We start from the raw sequence: 22,406 nt of genomic DNA, 5'->3' as shown, positions 1-22,406 counted from the left end.
ATGCGGCTCTCCCCCAACAGGCGTGGTGCAGCGACTCCGCGCCGGCGCCGTTCCGAGTGTGCAGCAGAGACCCCCGGGCCACCAAGAGGGTCGGCGACCACAGCGCCTGCGCAGTAGCTTCGAGCGCTCTTCTCTCTCCCCCTCGCTTCCAAACCATTTGGCCACCCTACCATTCATTCCTCTTTCCGCAGTCCTTTCAGCCTTTAGGACAGCCTGCCCTCCATTCGTCACGAGCTGCAATAGCTGCCGAGGAGCCTGACCGGCTTTGCTAGACCGCCGCCGGGAGCGCGCTGCGCGCGTCCGAGCGGTCCGCGGAGTCGTCTCCGTCGCCGCTCCCGCCCCTTCCGCCTCTCGTGTGCGCGCACGGCCGGCCTTCGGCGCGCCCGGGTTGGCTGCTGCGGGGCCCGCGGTGGTGGCGGCGGCGGCGGCGGCGGTCTCGACAGCGGTAGTGGTTTCTCCTCCGCTTTTAGGTTCCTCCGCCCCCTCCCGTCGGACGCTGCCGGGTGCCAGCCTTGAAAAAGCCAACTTTATTGTTCCTCAGCCCCACCTCCCGGCGCGGCGCGCGGCCTCAGGATGCACTGAGGCTGAGCGGAGGGAGGCGGCGGCGGGTCGCGGTCCCTCTCCTCTGAGCGCCCGGCCGGAGGTGGGGGGAGTCACGATGTCTGGGAGCCGCCAGGCCGGGTCGGGCTCCGCCGGGACCAGCCCTGGCTCCTCGGCGGCCTCCTCGGTGACTTCCGCCTCCTCGTCCTTGTCCTCTTCCCCGTCGCCCCCTTCCGCGGCGGCCGCGGCGGCGGCGTCCGGCGGGGCGGCCCAGGCCGCGGGCTCGGGCGGCCTCGGGGGCCCGGCGCGGCCTGTGCTGGTGGCGGCCGCCGTGTCCGGCAGCGGCGGCGGGGCGGTGTCCGCCGGCCAGTCTCGGCTCAGCTGCGCGGCCAGGCCCAGCGCCGGCGTAGGAGGGAGCAGCTCCAGCCTCGGCAGCGGCAGCAGGAAGCGACCTCTGCTTCCCCCGCTGTGCAACGGGCTCATCAACTCCTACGAGGACAAAAGCAACGACTTCGTGTGGTGAGTTTGAAGAGCATTGCCCTCCCTTTCGCTGGATGCGGAGTTTCTCTTGTTTGGGCTGGTGGGGTCCGGTGGGAGGGTCGTCCGGTTGGTGCCTTGGCGGTGCCTGCAGACATTGAGGCTGGTGTTTGATGGGGGGAAGAAAGCTTGGTAGTCCCGGGGCTGGGAGGGTACGGGTAATATAGAGGACGGTGCTGGAGGGGAGGAAGTGAGGGGAGTTGAGGGAATAAATAAGAGGGGGCGAGAAGGAAGGTCAAATAAATGGTTGTGCGTAAAAGGAGAAAGTTGGGCCTTGGATTTTATGGCTGTCTGGTGAGTTAAACACCCTGTCGGTCCGTTTTGCTTGTTGGAGTGAATTAAACTCGGAAAGGGAGAGGATTAAGCTTCCCATGGTGGAGTTGGTCAAAATTTGCTTATGGAAAGTATGGTAGATGGTGCTCTAGACATGGGTTATGAGTATTTTAAGGAGAAGTAGTATTTCATGTAAATATCTCTCCTGTGCGTGTGTATCCTCCCGCTTCAAAGGGTAGGCCACTTTTAAATCTGCAGTTAAGGCTACTGTGGTCATAAAGTCTGTTCACAAAAAATTCCACTTGTCACTGAATGTCTTGAAAAAGGGAATCACATCTATTAAATATTATCCATGTGTCAGATGTAGCTGTATTAGATTTGTATAACACTATAGTGTACTGGGACTTCTGTTTTGAGAAATGCCAGGTATTACACATTTTGGCATCGTAGTTGGCATCTTGAATGACACACAGTAGCATTCAGTTTTGATACTTGACATAGATGGGTTATCCTTATTAAGCGAGAGATGGAGTTGATTGTTTTACTGAAAGCGTTTTGGGATTTTCATTGGGTTTGGTATCCAGAACCCAATCCAAATGGTAGGATTATGAGAAAAGAATTGCTTTTAGCTAATGAGAACTGGCAGGATTTTATGCTTTTCCTCTGGAGGAAATTGTTGATAGACTTCGTGTATTAGTGATGTGGGAAGTTGGCCTGCACTGTCATTGTAGGGGAAGTTGATTTACTTCAGGGTTGAGGATGATGTGAATTGTTGTCATTAAATAAGATAGGGCTAGAAGTTGGAACTGTAGGAAATACATTGATTAGACTTAGGTGTAGTTCTTTTTTTTTCTTTTTTTTCAATGTATTTTCTTTAAAAATTTTATTTATTCTGAGAGAGAGAGGGAGGAAGGGAGGGACAGGGGAGAGGGGAGGGGAGGGGAGGGGGGGGGAGGGGGGGGGGGGGGGGGGGGGGGGGGGGAGGGAGGGAGGGAGAGAGAGAGAGAGAGAGAGAGAGAATTCCAAGCACGCTCCTCGCTGTCAGCACAGAGCCCTGTGTGGGGCTTGAACTCATGAACAGTGAGATCATGCCCTGAGCTGATACCAAGAGTCAGCTTTTTAACTGACTGAGCCACCCAGACACCCCTTTCTTTCTTCTTTTAAAAATTTGCTTATTTATTTTGAGAGAGACTCAGTGCAAGTGGGGGAGGGCAGAGAGAGAGAGGGGACAGTGGATCCAGAGTGGGTCCCATGCCGACAGCAGAGAGCCGGATGATGGGCTTGAACTCACGAACAGTGAGATTGTGACCTTGGCCAAATTCGGATGCTTAACCGACTGACCCGCCCAGGCACCCCGAAGAATGAAGAAATATCTTCATTCGTATTTTTTTTTTAAATTTTTTTTTAACATTTATTTTATTTTTGAGACAGAGAGAGACAGAGCATGAATGGGGGAGGGTCAGAGAGAGGGAGACACAGAATCTGAAACAGGCTCCAGGCTCTGGGCTGTCAGCACAGAGCCCGACGCGGGGCTTGAACTCCCGGACCGCGAGATCATGACCTGAGCCGAAGTCGGCTGCTTAACTGACTGAGCCACCCAGGCGCCCCTCTTCATTCGTATTTTTGCTTTGTTCTTAAATTATTCTGGATTCAGAATTCATTCATTTTTCATTGAAACTTGGCTGTAATTCTGACTGTTATTTGTAAATAACCAGTTTGTGATTGGGTCTAAGAGGTGTTTGTATCCAGTTGAGAGTGCCATATGATGAAGTATAAGCTAATGAAGCAAGATGAGCATTTTCAGATTTGTCCTTTTAGCCATCATTGGCATTTTAATTTTCAGAAGGCTGAAAGAAAACAAATATGTCAGCATTCATATAGCATTCACATAGAATATGTGAGAAATAAAGGAATCCATCATTCATTCAAGATACTTATTTGGCACACAATGTCTGCGAGGCACCACATGGGTTGCATTGTACTTTACTATGGGCCATTTTGTAGGGAGTTGGAGAGCCATAGAGTAGTATGAACAGCTGGCATTGATTTTTTTTTCTTTGCGGGGTTTTGGGGAGGTAAGATTATTAAAATTTTTGTTAGTCTGTCGTCTACTTTTTAACAATTTCAGTCTATTTTCCCAAGTCCTAACCTGGAAGTGCCCAGTGAAAGTTAAAAATTGTGAGTATTTCTGGGGCGCTTGGGTGGCTCAGTCAGTTGGGTGTCCGACTTTGGCTCAGGTCATGGTCTAACGGTTTGTGAGTTCGAGCCCCGCGTTGGGCTCTGTGCTGACAGCTCGGAGCCTGCTTCGGATTCTGTCTGTGTCTCCCTCTCTCTCTGCCCCATCCCCACTCATGCTGTGTCTCTCTCTGTCTTAAAAATAAATTAAACATTTTAAAAAATTGTGAATATTTCACTTTCTAAGAATCTCATTAGTCCTTTATTTCTTTTTTGGTGAGGTTGAATATTCAGAAGAATTCATTATTAGGAATCTATCTTCCCAATTCTCAAGCCAGATTTGGTTTGGCCAGCCTTTTGGGGGAGAAGAAAGGGATTAGGATTAGGCGGGGGCCAAGGAATCTTTTTCGTTTCTAATTGGCTTTGGGTGGTTGTTCCTGTTTTATATGCCTCAAGGTCAAACGGAACCAACTGAAATTACTTTATGCTTTTCCATTTAAATGAAGCTAAAGCTTGAATAATGGTGATAATTCCCTATTCATCAGATTTTAAAACCTATGTTTATACTTCACATTTCATTTTATCCTTAAAACAATTCTGTGAAGTTATAGATAACTTCCAGTTTTGCTATAATACTAATATAATTGTATTCCTGTTGAGGCACAGAGAAGTAATTTTGTTTCAGATTGGTCAGCTATGGGTAAAATGAGAACTCAGATCTCCCAGTTCTCAATTTAGTGCTTTATTTGTATTTTTTAGCCTATGCTACTCCCCCCCCCCCTTTTTTTTTAAGATTTTATTTTTAAGGAAATCTCTGCACCCAACTCGGGGTTTGAATTTACAATCCCGAGATTAAGAGTTGCATACTCCACCAATTGAGCCAGCCAGGCACCCCTAGCCTCCTGGTTCTTAAATGTGGTAGGTTGGAGGGAAACAGCTGTTTCATAATCACAGGAGATATATTGTTTATCCCTGACCACTCTCTCCTCCTGCCCACGTCCCAAGAGGACATACTAGAATTGGAGGCTTGAGTGGTAATGTAATTTGCAAAAGCTACCTAGGTGATAATAACCTATCTTTCCCCTTTTTTGAGAACAGTTGATTTAAAATCAAATGCCTAATTTTCAGTAACATACATTGGATTCTCTTGACTTCTATCATATTTGAAAGTAAGTTTATATTTAATTGCACAATTGATGAACATTTTAGGAATTTATGGTTTTCATGTAAATATTTTTTTCATACAAAGGATTGAAAGTATTAAGTTGTAGAGAATTTTTTTAAAGTTATTTATTTATTTATTTATTGTAAGATTAAAGAGCACAAGTGGGGTAGGGGCAGAGAGAGGGAGAGAGAATTTCAAGCAGGCTCCGCACTGGTACCATGCAGAGCCTGATGCTGGGCTCAAGCTCAAAAACCATGAGATCATGACCTAAGCGGAAATCAAGAGTCAGACACTTAACCAACTGAGCCACCTAGGTGCCCCAAGTTGAAGATAATTCTAATAGTGTGTTGTAGTTGGAGAATCTGTAGTACAGGAGAGGGTAGTATTTAGCTGAAGTTGGGTAAATCTTTAACATTCAAAGGAAGTCTTTGTTATTTTGATTTTTCTAATTTTTCTTACATGAGCCATTTAACTAAATTGATGAATCTAAGATGACTTCTTTCTTCTATCACATTACTATTGCCTCTGCATTAGCTTTTCCAACTACCTAAATTCCTTTTTCTACCTCTGTAAGTCTCAGTTATTCTCTAAGTTGAGGCAGAAATAAATATTTTCTTTTTTATTTTTTTAATGTTTATTTTTGAGAGAGAGAGAGCGAGAGACTGAGTGAGGTAGGGGCAGAAAGAGAGAGAGAGAGAGAGAGAGAGAGAGAGAGAGAGAGAGAATCTGAAACAGGCTCCAGGCTTGAAGCTGTCAGTACAGAGCCTGACACCAGGCTTGAACTCAGGAATGGCAAGATCATGACCTAGGTGGAAGTCGGATGCTTAACTGATGGAGCCACCCAGGCACCCCAGAAATAAGTATTTTCAAGTAGATAGTAAGCCCCTTGTGGAAAGGTTAATTCTGATCAGCTGCCTAATACAAAATAGGTAGGATCTACATTGAATAGATCTACTCTTTAATAAATATGTGACTGCCTCTCTTATGTCATGCTGTTAATAATAGACTGTCCTGAAGGAGCTCATGATTTAATGCAGAGAGAGAGACTTTTAGTCATATAATTATAGTTTCATATCCTGACATCGTTGCTTCTTCTTAGTACCATGGCAGACATCATTCTTTTGAATTCACGTGTATGTCAGAGTCCTCAACATAGCACTCTAGGAAGCCATTACCTACTAATCACATTTAGCGCTAAAGATGAAACCTATTGATCATTCTTGCTATTGTGTTTTTCTGGCTATCAATAAGTGAAATAAAATAGAAATCATATAACTTGTCATGGTACAGACAACTTTGAACTTTTGGTTACATACTTACGTACAGTGTATGTGCAGTGTATGTTTTACTGGGTATCAGGGTGAAAAATATTTGAAAGTTCCTGAATTATGGTGTATGATTCCTCTTGCAACTGAAAAGTAACTGAAAAATTTAGGTGGCCTATTGAAAGCCTAGTGAGCTTCTAAATAGGATTAAATGTATTTTCAAGAGCTGTTATAGTGTATTCAGCTACTGAAATAAACTGTAGAATTCATTATGTTATTGTAGTAACATCAGGCAAGAACTTGCTTGAATCTGCAAAACTGAAGCCTGATGAATCTCTTGCGTTATAATGCATGTACCATTTGGGTGACAATGATGGCGAAAGATGCTCTGCAGAAAATGATATTAAATCATAGCAGTTCATAATGCTCTTTCTGGCTGTCAGATGGCGGGTTGTCTGCCTCATTGTCAGCAGAAGACTTAGGTGAATGAAGTGGTAGAGCAAACGAAAGAAGATTATGAAATAGCGTATGAAAGACTATCAACTTGAATTCTGGTCTATAAATTGAAAGGAAAGTACTGATGCAGTTCATTACTAAATGTGTTAATAGCTACCTTTTCCTTTTACAAATCTTTTTTTTAAGTTAATTTTAGAGAGAGAGAGAGAGAGAGAGAGCACGTGTGCACAAGTGCCCTGGGGAGGGAAAGAGACCATGCTAAGCAGGTTCTGAGCTGTCAGCATGGAGCCCAGGGCAGGGCTCGAACCCAGGAACCATGAAATCATGACCTGAGATGAAACACAGAGTTGGATGCTTAATCGACTGAGCCACCCAGGCACCCCAAAGCCTTTTCTGATTATAAACCAACATTACTTATTTGATCATATTCTAAAACATGTTTTTTATTTTTTTTAAAAGATTTTATTTTTGTAAGTAATCTCGACACCTGATGTGGGGTTGGAATCCACAACCCGGAGGTCAAGAGTCACATGCTCTAACTACTGAACCAACCAGGAGCCCCTAAAAATTGTTATTGATTAAAGTAACTGTAGCCTTAAACCTTGTTGCTCATTTTTTCTCCTTAAATGTATATATTGTTACTGGGGTTTTCTTTCTGGTTTTTTTTTTTTTTCCAACGTTTTTTTATTTTTATTTTTGGGACAGAGAGAGACAGAGCATGAACGGGGGAGGGGCAGAGAGAGAGGGAGACACAGAATCGGAAACAGGCTCCAGGCTCCGAGCCATCAGCCCAGAGCCTGACGCGGGGCTCGAACTCACGGACCGCGAGATCGTGACCTGGCTGAAGTCGGACGCTTAACCGACTGCGCCATCCAGGCGCCCCTCTTTCTGTTTTGAATACTTACTTTAGCCTGCATTCCTTTTCCTCAAAGCTGCTATAGCTTGGGAGAAAAAGTTTAACAGTGGAATTAGTCTTCTCTTTCCTGTTAAAATTTGTATTATACAAAATAAAATGCTTCTTAAATTCTTGACTTGTTTTTGTATGTGGTGTTTCCCCATCTGTGCCCTTCACTTTACTTGTTCTTTGCCGTCTCTCTTCATACATGTATGTGCCACATTCTAGATGTATAGGTTCCTACCATCTCAACTAATATTTCATTGAGAGTAAATTGTTTTCTCTTCATACAAGTTAATTCTTTCATTTTTCATAATCAAGTTTCATGAACTGTTTTTGTCTCTGTTTCTATGTAGAGAGTAGGGTTGTATAATAGGTGGTCTGATTTCTGTTCACTTAAATTCTGGTATTAACCTGTGGAAGCCCATCTTTCTCTCTTCCTAGTCTGTGCGGTTTGGGGTGGGTGCTGTCCTTCACCAAATTCAGAGCTGGAACACATGACCCCAAGCCCAAGTAGTCTCTTGTATTGGAATTCCATGGCTTTAGTGTTACTTCACAGATCGGCATTTTGGGTTTAATGGAGGTATTGAGACAAAGTTGGTTAAGTAAAAACTACAGATAACTATTTTTGGGACTCCTTTAGATACTTTAAATTCAAAGTTAATAAATGCCAAGTCCACCCTAAAGTGAATGTGATGTACTAACCATTGGCTTGGTATACGTACTCCTGATAAAATACATGCTCTAGGATAGGCCGTTGTTATCTGCAAGGCACTGTTCGTTCGTTCGTTCTTTCTTTCTTCTTCTTCTTCTTCTTCTTCTTCTTCTTTTTAATGTTTATTTATTTTTGAGAGGGGGCCATAGAGAGGGGAGACAGAGCTTCAAGTGGACTGCGGGCTCCACTGTCAACACAGAGCCTGACTCTGGGCTTGAACCTGAGCCCAGAAGTCGGATGCTTAACCGACAGAGCCATCCAGGTGCCCCTGCAAGGCACTGTTCTAATGGTTTAACATTACCTATGCAGTCTTCATGATAATTGTTCGATGCGGATACTTCCATAATTTCCATTTTATAGATGAGGAAATGACAGAGAGGTTATGTAATTTGTTGCAGTTCATACAGTTAATAGTGGTGGTATCCGTATTTATATCCAGACATTTTGGTTCAGAGCTCACGTTAACCACTGTATTACTTTGCCTTAAATTCAGAGGCTGGGGGTTTTTGTTTAAATTTTTTTTTTTAATGCTTATTTATTTTTGAGAGACAGAGACAGAATAGAATGTGAGAAAGTGAGCGGGGGAGGGGCAGAGGGGAAGACACAGAATATGAAGCAGGCTCCAGGCTCTAGGCTGTCAGCAGAGAGCCCAGTGTGGGGCTCAAACTCACCGAACTGCAAGATCATGACCTGAGCCAAAGTCGGATGCTTAACCGACTGAGCTATCTAGGTGCCCCTGGAGATTTTGTTTAAAATCAGCTTTATTAAGGTATAATTTGTATACAGTAGAAATCACTAGTTTTAGTTGTGTAGTTCAGTGAGTTTTGATAAGTGAACACGTCTGTATTATCACCACCTTAATCGAGATCTAGAACATTTTTATTACACTGGAAAGTTCGCTTGTGCCAGCACTTTGCACGTATCTGTTCCCCCCACTTCAACACCTGGCAACCAGTGATTTTTCTAGCACTATAGTTTTGCCTTTCCTAGGATTTTGTATTAAGGGAGTTTTTCAATATGCAGTCTTTTGTGTCTGACCTTTTTTTTTAATGTTTTTTTTTTTTGGGAGGGGGCAGAAAGAGAGGGGGGCAGAGGATCTGAAGCGGGCTCTGTGCTGACACCAGAGAGCCTAGCCTGATGTGGGGCTCGAACTCAGGAACTGTGAGATCATGACCTGAGCTGAAGTGAGATTCTCAACCAACTGAGCCACCCGGGCACCCCTGTGTCTGACTCTTTTTTTATTTGGCATAATGTTTTTGAGATTTAATGTTGAGTATGTCACTAATATTTTCTTTTAATTGCTAAGTAGTATTCTGTTATATGGATATATAACACGATATGTATATATAATCAGTTTAAAGAGATTTGATTTTTTTTGTTTCTAGTTTTTGGTAATCGTAAAGAAAGTTGTAAAAATTCATGTTCAGGTATTCATGTGGACATACCTTCATATCTCTTGGGTAAATATCTAGGAGTGTATTATTGTTGGGTTGTATGGCCAAGTGCATATTTAACTTTATAATATACCACAAAACTGTTTTTAATTTTTTTTAATGTTCATTTATTTTTGAGAGAGAAAGTGAGTGGGGGAGGGGCAGAGAGAGAGTGGGACTGAGGATCCAAAGCGGGCTCCAGCTGACAGCAGTGAGCCCGACATGGGGCTTGAACTCACAAACCATGAGATTATGACCTGAGTGGAAGTCAGATGCTCAACTGACTGAGCCACCTGGGCGCCCCTGCAAAACTGTTTTTAAAAGCAGTTGTATCATTTTTCATTTCTGTCAGCAAAGTAGAAGAGTTCCAGTTCATGTTCTTGCCGGCATTTGGTCTTTCAATGTTTTTTCAAAGTCTTTACAATTTTGGTTGTTCTAGTGGGTGTGTGGTAGGATTTCATTATCCTAATTTGCACTGTCTTAATGACTGATGACACTGAGCATATTTTCATGTGCTTATTTTCATTTGCATATCTTTCATAAAATTTTTAAATGTTTTATTTATTTTGAGAGAGAGAGAGAGAAAGAATGCAAGTTGGGGAGGGGCAGAGAGAGAGGGAGACGCAGAGTCCGAAGCAAGCTCCAGGCTCTGAACTGTCAGCACAAAGCCTGATGCGGGGCTTGAACTCGTGAACCACTAGATCATCTCCTGAGCTGAAGTCGGATGGATGCTCAACAGACTGAGCCATCCAGGCACCCCTGCATATTTTTTATAATGTGTTCTATTCTTCTGCTCTCTTTTCTCATTTATCTTGAGTTGTCTTTCATCATTCCAACATATTGTGATGTTTTCTCCCAGTCTGTTGCTTACCTATTTATATTTTTACTGATGTCTTTGAAGTGCAAAAGTTTAAAATTTTAAGTCCAGTGTATCACTTGTTTCTCTTATGGGTTATGACTTTTGTGTTCCATCCAAAAAATTGTTGTCTAACGTGAAATTCAAAGGTTTTCTTAAATATTTCTTCTAGATACTTTATGGTTTTCTCCTGGTTAGATAAATGATCATTTCATGTTAGTTTTTATATACTGTGTGTGGTAAGGGTTGAAGATTTTTCCTCTCTACTGTGGGTATCCAGTTATTATGGCACCCATTTGTTGAAAAGGGCATTTTTGTTCATTGAATTTCTTGGAAGCTTTCTTAAAAATTAATTAACCGGGGCGCCTGGGTGGCTCAGTAGGTTAAGCGGCCAACTTCGGCTCAGGTCATGATCTCTCAGTCCGTGAGTTCGAGCCCCACGTCGGGCTCTGTGCTGACAGCTCAGAGCCTGGAGCCTGTTTCAGATTATGTGTCTCCCTCTCTCTGACCCTCCCCTGTTCATGCTCTGTCTCTCACTGTCTCAAAAATAAATAAAACATTAAAAAAAATTAAAAAAAATTAATTAACCATGTGTATGAGTTTATTTCTGGAGTCTTTGTTCCACTGATCTATATATTTATCCTTATGCCTATACCACCATCTTGATTACTATATCATTTTAGTAAATCTTGAAATCAGACAGTATAAATTTGTTCCTGTATCTCATTTTGGTTATCTAGGTCCTTTGCATTTCCACCTGGATTTTAGGATTAGTTTACCAATTTCATCAAAAAAGCATGCTAGGATTTTAATTTGGGTTACTTTAATTTTTTTTTAATGGTTATTTATTTTTGAGAGAGAGGGTAAGGGGCAGAGAAGGAGGGAAACACAGAATCTGAAGCAAGCTCCAGGCTCCAAGCTGTCAGCACAGAGCCTGACCTGGGGCTGGAACTCACAAGACATGAGATCATGACCTGAGCCCAAGTCAGACTCTCAACTGACTAAGCTAACCACGTGCCCCCATGATTTGGGTTACTTTGAATCTATGACTCGATTTGGAAAGATAATGACATTTTAATGATTTTGAATCATTGAACTATGAACATCGTGTATTTCTTCAATTATTTAGGTCTTTAATTTTTTTCAGTAGTGTTTTATAATTTTGTAGTTTTAAGTGTTTGGAACTTAAACGTATTTTATTAAACTTAGCCCTAAGTATTTCATGTTTTTAATGATGCTGTAAATATTATTTTAATTTCAACTTCTAATTGTTGCTAATGTATAGAAATAAAATTTATTTTATTTATTTTTGAGAGAGAGCATGAGAGGGGCAGAGAGAGAGGGAGAGAGAGAATCCCAAGTGGGCTCTGTGCTGTTAGTGCAGAGCCAGACATGGAGCTCGATCTTACGAACCGTGAGATCCTCAGCCAAAATCAATAGTTGGATGCTCAACTGACTGAACCACCTAGGCACCCCAATAAAATTTATTTTTGTGTGTTGCCATTGTATCTTGTGATTGCTAAATTTACTTCCTTTAACAGTTGTTTTTTAGGTAGAACCTATGGGGTTTCTGAGAAGACAGTTGTGTCACGTGCAAATCAAGACTGTTACTTTTTAAAAAAAATTTTTTTTTTTAACGTTTTATTTATTTTTGAGACAGAGAGAGACAGAGCATGAACGGGGGAGGGGCAGAGAGAGAGGGAGACACAGAATCGGAAGCAGGCTCCAGGCTCTGAGCCATCAGCCCAGAGCCCGACGCGGGGCTCAAACTCACAGACCGCGAGATCGTGACCTGAGCTGAAGTCGGCCGCTTAACCGACTGAGCCACCCAGGCGCCCCAAGACAGTGTTACTTTTTTTTCCCAATTTGCATACCCCACTTACTAATTTTTTAAAGGGATTTTTTTTTTTTTGAATTTTCATGAGTGATACTGGTCTATGGTGTTCTTGTAAACACACACACACACACGCACACACACACGGTTTGGTTTTGATACCAGGTATATTTGCTAGGTTTGCTGTAACATAATGGACAGCCTGGGTAGCTTAAATAACAGCAGTTTATTTTCATACAGTTTGAGGCTAGGAATCCAAGGTCAAGGTATTGGTAGGTTTGGGTTCTTAGACCTCTCTCCTTGTCTTCCAGATGGCTACCTTCTTGCTCTGTCTTCACATGGTTACCTCATGATCTCTGTTGTTTGTATTCTAATCTCTTCTTCTTCTTTCTTTTTTTTAATTTTTTTTTTTTAAGTTTTATTTATTTTGAGAGTGAGAGGGAGCAGGGGAGGGGCAGAGAAAGAGAATCCTAAGCAGGCTTTGCACTGCCAGCACAGAGCCTGGGGCTCAAAACCATGTGGGGCTCAAAACCATGAACCATGAGATTGTGACCTGAGCCAAAAAGTCAGATGCTCAACTGACTGCAACTGAGGCACCCAGGCATCCCTCTAATTTCTTTTAATTCTTTTTTAGGATTTTGATTCTTTTAAATTCTTTAAAATTTATTTATTTTGAGAGAGAGAGAGAAAGTGCCAGTGGGGGAGGGGCAGAGACAGAGGGAGATTGAGAATCCCAAATAGGCTCTGTGCTGTCAGCCCAGAGCCTGCTGTGGGGCTTGAACCCATGAACCATGATGTGAGATCATTACTTGAGCTGAAATTGGACACTTAACCGACTGAGCCACCCAGGCACCCTTTAATTTTTTTTTTTAATGTTTTTATTTGTGAGACAGAGCATGAGCAGGGGAGGGGAAGAGAGAGAGGGAGACACAGAATCCGAAGCAGGCTCCAGGCTCTGAGCCGTCAGCACAACGCTCGATGCAGGGCTCGAACCCATGGACTGTGAGATCATGACCTGAGCTGAAGTCGGATGCTTAACCGACTGAGTCACCCAGGTGCCCCTACTTTTTTTTTTTAATGCTTATTTATTTTGGAGACAGAGAGACAGAGTGTGAGCAGGGGAGGGGCAGAGAGAGAGAGGGAGACACAGAATCTGAAGCAGGCTCTAGGCTCTACACTGTCAGCACAGAGCCGACATGGGCCGAACCCATGGGCCTAAGAGCCGAAGTTGGATGCTTAACTGACTGAGCCACCCAGGTGCCCCGTCTCTGATCTCTTAAAAGGACATCATTCATTGGATTAGGGCCTAATATATGATTTCATTTAACCTTAATTGTCTCCTTGATGCTCAGTCTCTAAATACAGTCGCATTTGGAGGTACTGGGGGGCTAGGATTTCAACATACAGATTTCAGCCCATCACACAGTGTAAAGCCCTTCTAAAAGGAGATGAGAAATGTTATCTCTTCTTTCTTTTTCTTTTCCTAAATGTTTATTTTGAGAGGGATAGAGAAATCAGGGGAGGGGCAGAGAGAGAGAAGTGAGAGAGAATCCCAAGCAGGTTCTGTGATGTCAGCACAGCGCTGGACTCCAGGGCTTGATCTCACAAACCATGATGTGAGCCAAAACTAAGAGTCAGATGCTTAACCTACTGAGCCACCTAGCCACCCTAAATGTCATCTCTTCTGTTTTCTGAAAGAGTTTGTATGGAATTGGTATGTTTCTTCCTTACGTGTTTGGTACAGTTCACCAATGTATGATCAAAGGGCTGTCTGTTCTTTCTTTCTTTTTTTTTTCTTAAAATTAAAAAAAAATTTACATAATCCAAATTAGTTAGCATATAGTGCAACAATGATTTCAGGAGTAGATTCCTTAATGCCCCTTACCCGTTTAGCCCATCCCCCCCCCACAACCCCTCCAGCAACCCTCAGTTTGTTCTCCATATTTATGAGTCTCTTCTGTTTTGTCCCCCTCCCTGTTTTCATATTATTTTTGCTTCCCTTCCCTTATGTTCATCTGTTTTGTGTTGTAAAGTCCTCATATGAGTTAAGTCATATGATACTTGTTTTTCTCTAATTTCGGTTAGCATAATACCCTCTAGTTCCTTCCACATAGTTGCAAATGGCAAGATTTCATTCTTTTTGATTGCCGTGTAATACTCCCATCGTATATATATACCACTTCTTCTTCTTCTTTTTTTTTAAATTTTTTTTTAACGTTTATTTATTTTTGAGACAGAGAGAGACAGAGCATGAATGGGGGAGGGTCAGAGAGAGAGGGAGACACAGAATCTGAAACAGGCTTCAGGCTCTGAGCAGTCAGCACAGAGCCCGACGCGGGGCTTGAACCCACAAGCTGTGAGATCATGACCTGAGCCGAAGTCGGACGCTCAACCAACTGAGCCACCCAGGCACCCTTTCTTCTTTTTTTTTTAATGTTTATTTATTTTTGACAGAGAGAGAGACAGAGCATGAGCGGGGCAGGGGCAGAGAGAGAGGGAGACACAGAATCTGAAGCAGGCTCCAGGCTCTGAGTTGTCAGCACAGAGCCCGACACAGGGCTTGAACCCACAGACCGTGAGATCATGACCTGAGCCTAAGTCGGATGCTCAACCGACTGAGCCACCCAGGCACCCCTATACCACATCGTCTTTATCCATTCATCCACTGATGGACATTTGGACTTTTTACATAGTTTGGCTATTGTTGATAGTGCTGCTATAAACATTAGGGGTGCATGTGTCCCTTCGAAACAGCACACCTGTATCCCATGGATAAATGCCTAGTAGTGCAGTTGCTAGGTTGTAGGGTAGTTATATTTTTAATTTTTTGAGGAACCTCCACACTGTTTTCCAGAGTGGCTGCACCAGTTTGCATTCCCACCAGCAGTGCAAAAGAGATCCTCTTTTTCCACATCCTCACCGATATCTGTTGTTGCCTGAGTTGTTAATGTTAGCCATCCTGACAGGTGTGAGGTGGTATCTCATTGTGGTTTGATTTGTATTTCGCTGATGATGAGTGAAGTTGAGCATTTTTTCATGTGTCGGTTGGCCATCTGGATGTCTTCTCTGGAGAAGTATCTATTCATGTCTTTTGCCCATTTCTTCACTGGATTATCTGTTTTTTGGGTGTTGAGTTTGATAAATTTTCTATAGATTTTGGATACTAACTCTTTATCTGATATGTCATTTGCAAATATCTTCTCCCGTTCTGTCGATTGCCTTTAAGTTTTGCTGATGGTTTCCTTCGCTGTGCGGAAGGTTTTTATTTTGATGAGGTCCCAATAGTTCATTTTTGCTTTTGTTTCCCTTGCCTCCGGAGATGTGTTGAGTAAGAAGTTGCTGAGGCTGAGGTCAAAGAGGTTTTTGCCTGCTTTCTCCTCGAGGATTTTGATGGCTTCCTATCTTACATTTAGGTCTTTTACCCATTTTGAGTTTATTTTTGTGTATGGTATAAGAACATGGTCCAGGTTCATTCTTCTGCATGTCACTGTCCAGTTTTCCCAGTACCATTTGCTGAAGAGTCTGTCTTTATTCCATTGGATATTCTTTCCTGCTTTGTCAAAGATTAGTTGGCCATATGTTTGTGGGTCCGTTTCTGGGTTCTCTGTTCTGTTCATTGACCTGAGTGTCTGTTTTTGTGCCAGTAACTGTTCTTTATGTCTTAAGTGAGCTTTGGTAGTTTGTTAAGGGATTTGTCCATTTCACCGAAGTTATTGAACTTATTAACATAAAGTTCATAATATTTCCTTACACTTTTATTTATTATTTTTTAACTTTTATTTATTTTTGATAGTGAGAGAGAGACAGCACGAGCAGGGGGAGGGGCAGAGAGAGAGAGAGAGAGAGGGAGAGAGGGAGGGAGACATTGAATCTGAAACAGGCTCCTGGCTCTGAGCTGTCAGCACAGAGCCCGATGTCGGGCTACAACTCTGATTGGCGAGATCATGTCCTGAGCCACAGTCGGACACTTAACCGACTGAGCCACCCAGGCACCTCTCTTCTTACATTTTGATGTTTATGGGATTTGGAGGGATGGTGCCCTTTTTTTCTTTTAAGTTTATTTATTTGTTTTGAGAGGCAGAGTGAGCACACTTGAGTGCATGTGAGCAGGGGAGGAGCGAAAATCCCAAGAAGGCTCCCTGCTGTCAGTGTGGAGCCCTATGAGACTTGGGGCTTGATCCCACGAACTGTGACATCATGACCTGAGCCGAAATCAAGAGTCTAAGCTGAACCCAGGGGCCCTACCCTGGGGGGATACTGCTTTTTTCATTCCTGCTAGTGGTAATTTGTGTTTTCTTTTTTTTTTCTTGAACAGTTTAGAGGATTATTAATTTTATTATTTTTTTCAAATTACTCATTTTGGGATTACTAATTTTCTATATAGTTTGTCCATTTTATTTTCTAATTTATTTTTTAAAGTTTATTTAGGTAATGAGTGAGTGTGTGTGCCTGTGGTGGGGAGGGGCAGAGAGAGGGAGAGAGAGAATTCCAAACAGACTCCTCACTTTCAGTGAGCCTGACACAGGGCTGGAACTCAAAAAGCATGAGATTATGACCTGAACCGAAATCCAGAGGTGGACTGAACCACCCAGGCATCCCTGTCCATCTTCCATTTTACTAATTTTTGGTTTTATTTTTATTATTTTGTTCGGTTTTGAATTTCATCTTCTTTTGGTTTGTGAATATGGAAGGTTAGATAACTGATTTGGCCTTTTCTAATCCTTGCATTAGAGGTATCTTTTAATTTTCATTCAGTTGAAAATACTTAGTAATTTCTTGCTTGAACTGTGGGTTGTTTAGACATACAATATTCATTTTTTTGGTAATATTTTATTTTTAAAATGTTTTTTCATGTTTATTTTTGAGAGAGAGACAGAATGTGAATGGGGAGGGGAGCAGAGAGAGAGAGAGAGAGAGAGAGAGAGATAGAGATAGAGAGAGAACCTGAAGTAGACTCCAGGCTCTTAGCTGTCAGCACAGAGCCTGATGTGGGGCTTGAACCCACAAATGGCGAGATCATGACCTGAAGTCAAGTGCTTAACCGACTGAACCACCCAAGTGTCCCTAAAATTTTTTTTTTTTCAACGTTTTTTTTTTTTTTTTAATTTATTTTTGGGACAGAGAGAGACAGAGCATGAACGGGGGAGGGGCAGAGAGAGAGGGAGACACAGAATCGGAAACAGGCTCCAGGCTCCGAGCCATCAGCCCAGAGCCTGACGCGGGGCTCGAACTCACGGACCGTGAGATCGTGACCTGGCTGAAGTCGGACGCTTAACCGACTGCGCCACCCAGGCGCCCCTCTAAAATTTTTTTGATTACAGTCAGTGTAGTGCATGTCAGGTATCTCATTGTGGCTTTGATTTATTTTCCCATATTGAACATCTTTTTATGGACTTACTGGCTCTTCTGCTACTACTTTTTGAAGGTTGTGTTTTGATCTTTAATAATTAACTTGAGTCAGTCAACAATATACTTTTTTATAGCCAAAGTAAAGTTCAGAGAAAAGTCATTGTCCTGTCCAGATTTTCACCTTTTGGTTGAATGCAATTTCTGTGCAAGTATGTGTTATTTATAGTTTTGGGGTTTTCAAAAGTTCAAGAGCAGAAGGCTAGGGGTGCCTGGGAGCTCAGGCCATTAAGCGTCCAACTTTGGCTCAAGTCCTGATCTCACAGTTTGTGAGTTTGAGCCCTGCATAGGGCTCTGTGCTGACAGCTTGGAGCCTGCTTTGAGTCCTCTGTCTCCCTCTCTCTGCCCTTCCCCCATAAGTATGTGTGCGTGCACACTCTCTCAAAAATAAACATTAAAAAAGAAAAAAGAACAGAAGGCTAATTTAATTAGATTATAATTTAAATTCAGTACTGTATTTGTAAAACAAAACAATAAAACAATTTTTAAAGAAAGTTACTTTAAAAAATCCACATAAGGATATAAATGACACCTCTTCCATGCAACTTAGAGATGTCTTTTATTCCTGGATAATGGGCTAGGGGTGTTGTCCATGTAAGATATGGAACACCTTCCTGTCCCTACTTCCTTACAATAGAGATTTCTGTTTCTGTAGCCCCTCCTCTGTAGGCAACGTTTTTTTTCTTCTGTGTGAACTTGTATCTTCTTTAGTTGATTGGTCTGTGATTGGCCTCTTCTGAAGTGTGACTAAAATATAACAATTACATCATCTTGGAATTGTCTTGAAAGGATGTTTTGGGTCAATCATGTTTTCTGTATTAGGAATTTGAAATAAGTAAACACCTGAATTGGACTGTTTTGATTAAAGTTCTTGATGTAGTATTGTTGGAAGGACTGTATATTGCAAACTGATATTCTTGATAGCAGAAAATAGAAGCTGTTAGTTACATTAATGGTAGAGCACTAGTGAAGATCTGTACTGCTGTGCTGAAGTCTGTAGATCCACCTTGAATCCAACCCTCTAGATCCTATGAGGCCTAGTCCTGGTGTTCCCCCATGAAGTCATTGTCCTAATTCTTCCACCTATCTTAAATGTATATAAACCCAATGAAAATTCTCCAATTCTAAGCCTTTGATGATAGTTAGAATTAATGCTCTGTTTAAGGAGGAGTCCTGGGAATGTGTGAATAGAATAACATCCAGGACAAGATTGAGAGTGTATTGGGTAATTTTCATCCTGGGGGAATCAGTAGTAACACTTCTTGGCCATATTTGATTTCCCGATCCAAGCTACTTTTATTGATTTATTTATTTCTGGTGAATACCAGAGATTGGCTCCACTTTATTTTTTTTATTAATTTTTTTTTAATGTTTATTTATTTTTGAGAGAGAGACAGAGTGTGAGTGGGGGAGGAGCAGAGAGAGAGGGAGACACAGAATCTGAAGCAGGCTCTGGGCTCTGAGCTGTCAGCACAGAGCTCGATACAGGGCTCGAACTCACAAACTGTGAGATCATGACCTGAGCTGAAGTCGGACGCTTACCAACTGAGCCACCCAGGCGCCCCTCCACTTTATCTTTTCATGCCTGTTACTTGTATTTTTTTTTCAAGTTTTATTTATTTACACAGAGAGAGTGCACACGTGTGAGTGTGGGAAAGGCCGAGAGAGAGGGAGAAAGAGAATCCCAAGCAGCTCTGCACTGTCAGCTCGGGGCTCAATTCAGGAACCATGACCTGACCCAGCCGTCGACCTGAGCTGAAATCAAGAGTCAGATAAAATCAAGAGTCAAATGTCTAACTGACTGAAGCACCCAGGTGCCCCGCCTGTTACTGGTATTAGTAATCATCATGTCCTTTCTTTCCTGGCCCATTGTGGTCTTATCCTTTTAAAATCTCTGCTCCTCAAAATAAATAAACAGACATTTAGGAGAAGAAAGCTGTTTTGAGTCTCCTTCGTTCCTTTTATTTTTGAGAGAGAGAGAGAGAAAGCGTGAGTGATGGGGGGCGGGGGGGGGGATGGTGCAGAGAGAGAGAAAAAATCCCAAACCGGCTCCGCACTGCCAGCGTGGAGCCTGATGTAGGGCTCGAACCCATGGACCATGAGATCATGACCTGAGCCCAAGTTGGACGCTTAACCGACTGGGCTATTACCTTTTTTTTAAAAGTTTTTATGTATGTATGTATATACGTATGTGAACTCTATACCCAGTGCGGGGCTTGAACTCATGACTCTGAGATCAAGAGTTGCATGCTCTGTCTTTGTTTATGGAATATGTGACATAAGACATTAAACCCAGGTCTTAATGGAGATAGGTTAGGTAGAAATACCAAATAAATATAATCTCTACTTTTGAAAAAAAGATTAAAGTTCTTTTTTAGGGCATTTTATCGTATCAAGTGAAAGTAGGAAGGAGTGTGATGATGGGACAGAGGCTGGAACTGAACGGCTGTCTGTGAAGGTTGGTGTGGAGGATCTCATGTTACCAGTGTTGGTGTGAAAGGAGGATTTGAGATTTATTTTCTCCTTTTCACTCATTTCCTTGTCTTTCTTTTTTTTTTAACGTTTATTTATTTTTGAGACAGAGACAGAGCATGAACGGGGGAGGGTCAGAGAGAGGGAGACACAGAATCGGAAACAGGCTCCAGGCTCTGAGCTGTCAACACAGAGCCCGATGCGGGGCTCGAACCCACGAACCGCGAGATCGTGACCTGAGCTGAAGTCGGCCGCTTAACCGACTGAGCCACCCAGGTGCCCCATTTCCTTGTTTTTCAAGGAAATTCTCTGGGGCCAGTTGAAAATAGAGGATGGCTTGGGGATGCTTACATGGCTACTGGTAGAAGGGGAAGGAGGAAGATAGAGAAATTGGAAGTTTTGGACATTTTGAGAGGAAGGAAGAAATATTCCTGTGGCTACTGACTTTTGCTTGGATGTCTTAGCCTTGAAGGATGAACATAAGTTTAAAAAAAAATTTTTTTTTAACGTTTATTCATTATTGAGAGCATGAGCAGGGGAGGGGCAGAGAGAGAGAGAGAGATACGGAATCTGAAGCAGGCTCTAGGCTCCAAGCTGTCAGCACAGAGCCCTACGCGGGGCTCTAACTCACAAACCGTGCGATCATGACCTGAGCCAAAGTCTGCCGCCCAACCAACTGAGCCACCCAGGTGCCCCACATAAGTTTTTGTATATTCGAAATAATTTTTCTTCTAAGATTTTCTATGTGCTGACAGTTTTCATAGTCATAGTGCCGCGTATTGTTTGTTTCCTTTGTCTTCTGAGATTGTAGCGTAGTGCAAGTGCACTGGACTAAGAGTTAGAAGCCCTGAAATTTAACTTTAGGCAAATAAATGACTTAGAGTCTGTTTTCTTGGTAAGTTAAGATCTAGTAATATTCTAGTATAGAATTGTGAGGTTTAGATTATATAATACATGTACAAATACATTGTGAATTACGGAATTACAGAAAAGAATTGCTAAGGTTTAGCATTTGGTATCAAACTATGAAAGTGGTTCTTTGGTTTAGATGAGGTATAACCACTCTTTATTTTTTTAAATGACTCTAGATTGTACCTTGCTTTTTTTTTTAAATTTTTTTTAATGTTTATTTATTTTTGAGACAGAGAGAGACAGAGCATGAACGGGGGAGGGTCAGAGAGAGGGAGACACAGAATCTGAAACAGGCTCCAGGCTCTGAGCAGTCAGCACAGAGCTCCACACGGGGCTCGAACTCATGGACTGCGAGATCACGACCTGAGCCAAAGTTGGAAGCTTAACCGACTGAGCCACCCAGGCGCCCCTGTACCTTGCTTTGATTATCTTGGTAATGATATGTTTTTAGTACTTAATCTTTGAAAGATTTGAATGTTTGGTTAGTTAGAACCAGAACTACTATGAGGCAGTTGAAACATTTTGTTGCAGCATAATGGAGTTAGTGTCAGTACCAAGATCTACATGGATTCAACAGTGTACTCACTGTTTTATTGAAGAGTTTTGAGATTATATTGTGTACTAGTCAGTAAATTTGGATGCTGTTTTTGAAGCAGGGAATACATACAAATATTAGGGAATTTATAAATACGTTACTGATTAAAAATGTAACCTGAGAGTCAAACTGATTGTGATATCACCCTTGACAAATGTGTGCTTTATAAATTCAAAATAGTGGCATTTAAAAAATAGTTTTTTGTATGTGTTCTGCAGTGTTGATTTTTACTTATTTTTTTAAGGTTTATTTTTTGAATGAGAGAGCAAGGAGAGGGGCAGAGAGAGAGAGCTCGGGAGATAGAATCCCCAATGTGTGTTTGGGGGGGGGGGGTCTCAATCCCATAACCATAACGTCATTCAAGACCTGAACCATAACCAAGAATTAGACAGTTAACCAAATGAACCACCCAGGTGCCCCTGCAGTGGTGGTTTTTACATGCAGTTAAATGACATAGATAACCCTTTGGCAAGCTTAAGGTTGTGCAGTATAATAATATCTGCCTTTAGTTTTTGGAGGTGGGTATGGAAAGGTCTTCACAAGAGCTCTTGGATTTTCTGTCTTCTTTTTTTGTTTTCTTTTTATGTTTTAATTTAGATAATGTCTGTTGGCCGATCTTCAAACATTCATGGCTTCCTTCCTTAACTTATGTTTCATGTATTGATGAGCTTGTGGAAGTAATCCTTTGTGTTTGATGTGTTTTTAAAATTTCTAGGAATTTTATATTTTACTTTCTTATGAGTGCACGTCTTTTGCTATGTTTTTAGGCACTGTATTTTTAACCTGTAGGCTTTTAATTGGTCCGTTGTATATCTTCTGTTTTCCTCATTAAACTTTTGTGATCTTTTAAATTATGGAACATATTTGTAATATATGT

At 42.1% G+C, this 22,406-nt stretch overlaps 1 protein-coding gene and 1 pseudogene across 12 annotated transcripts in view; one reads left to right on the top strand and one right to left on the bottom strand.

The window, feature by feature from the left end:
- Positions 1-22,406, top strand: part of COP1 (COP1 E3 ubiquitin ligase) — a 277,450-nt gene that overhangs the window by 18,385 nt on the left and 236,659 nt on the right. For 3 of the 12 annotated variants that reach the window (XR_007458723.1, XM_049634001.1, XM_049634007.1), the window contains exon 1: positions 351-1,059. The exons of 1 other annotated variant lie outside the window; for it this stretch is intronic. Coding sequence is in view for 9 of the 11 variants with exons in the window: in XM_049634001.1 (XP_049489958.1) it covers positions 659-1,059 (401 nt within the window). In the remaining 2 variants the exon portion in view is untranslated. Of the gene's footprint in view, positions 1-348; positions 1,060-8,122; positions 13,859-22,406 lie in introns of those variants that run through there. 8 more of the 12 variants (XM_049634006.1, XM_049634005.1, XM_049634004.1 and 5 more) reach the window with 5 other exon arrangements.
- The window catches only part of LOC125926007 (dnaJ homolog subfamily A member 1-like), a 111,958-nt pseudogene that overhangs the window by 53,119 nt on the left and 36,433 nt on the right, over positions 1-22,406 (bottom strand).

Source organism: Panthera uncia, chromosome F1, assembly GCF_023721935.1.
Source record: "Panthera uncia isolate 11264 chromosome F1, Puncia_PCG_1.0, whole genome shotgun sequence".
NCBI lineage: Eukaryota > Metazoa > Chordata > Mammalia > Carnivora > Felidae > Panthera > Panthera uncia.
The sequence above is the reverse complement of the archived record's forward strand: the minus strand, read 5'-3'. Positions and strand labels throughout refer to the sequence as shown.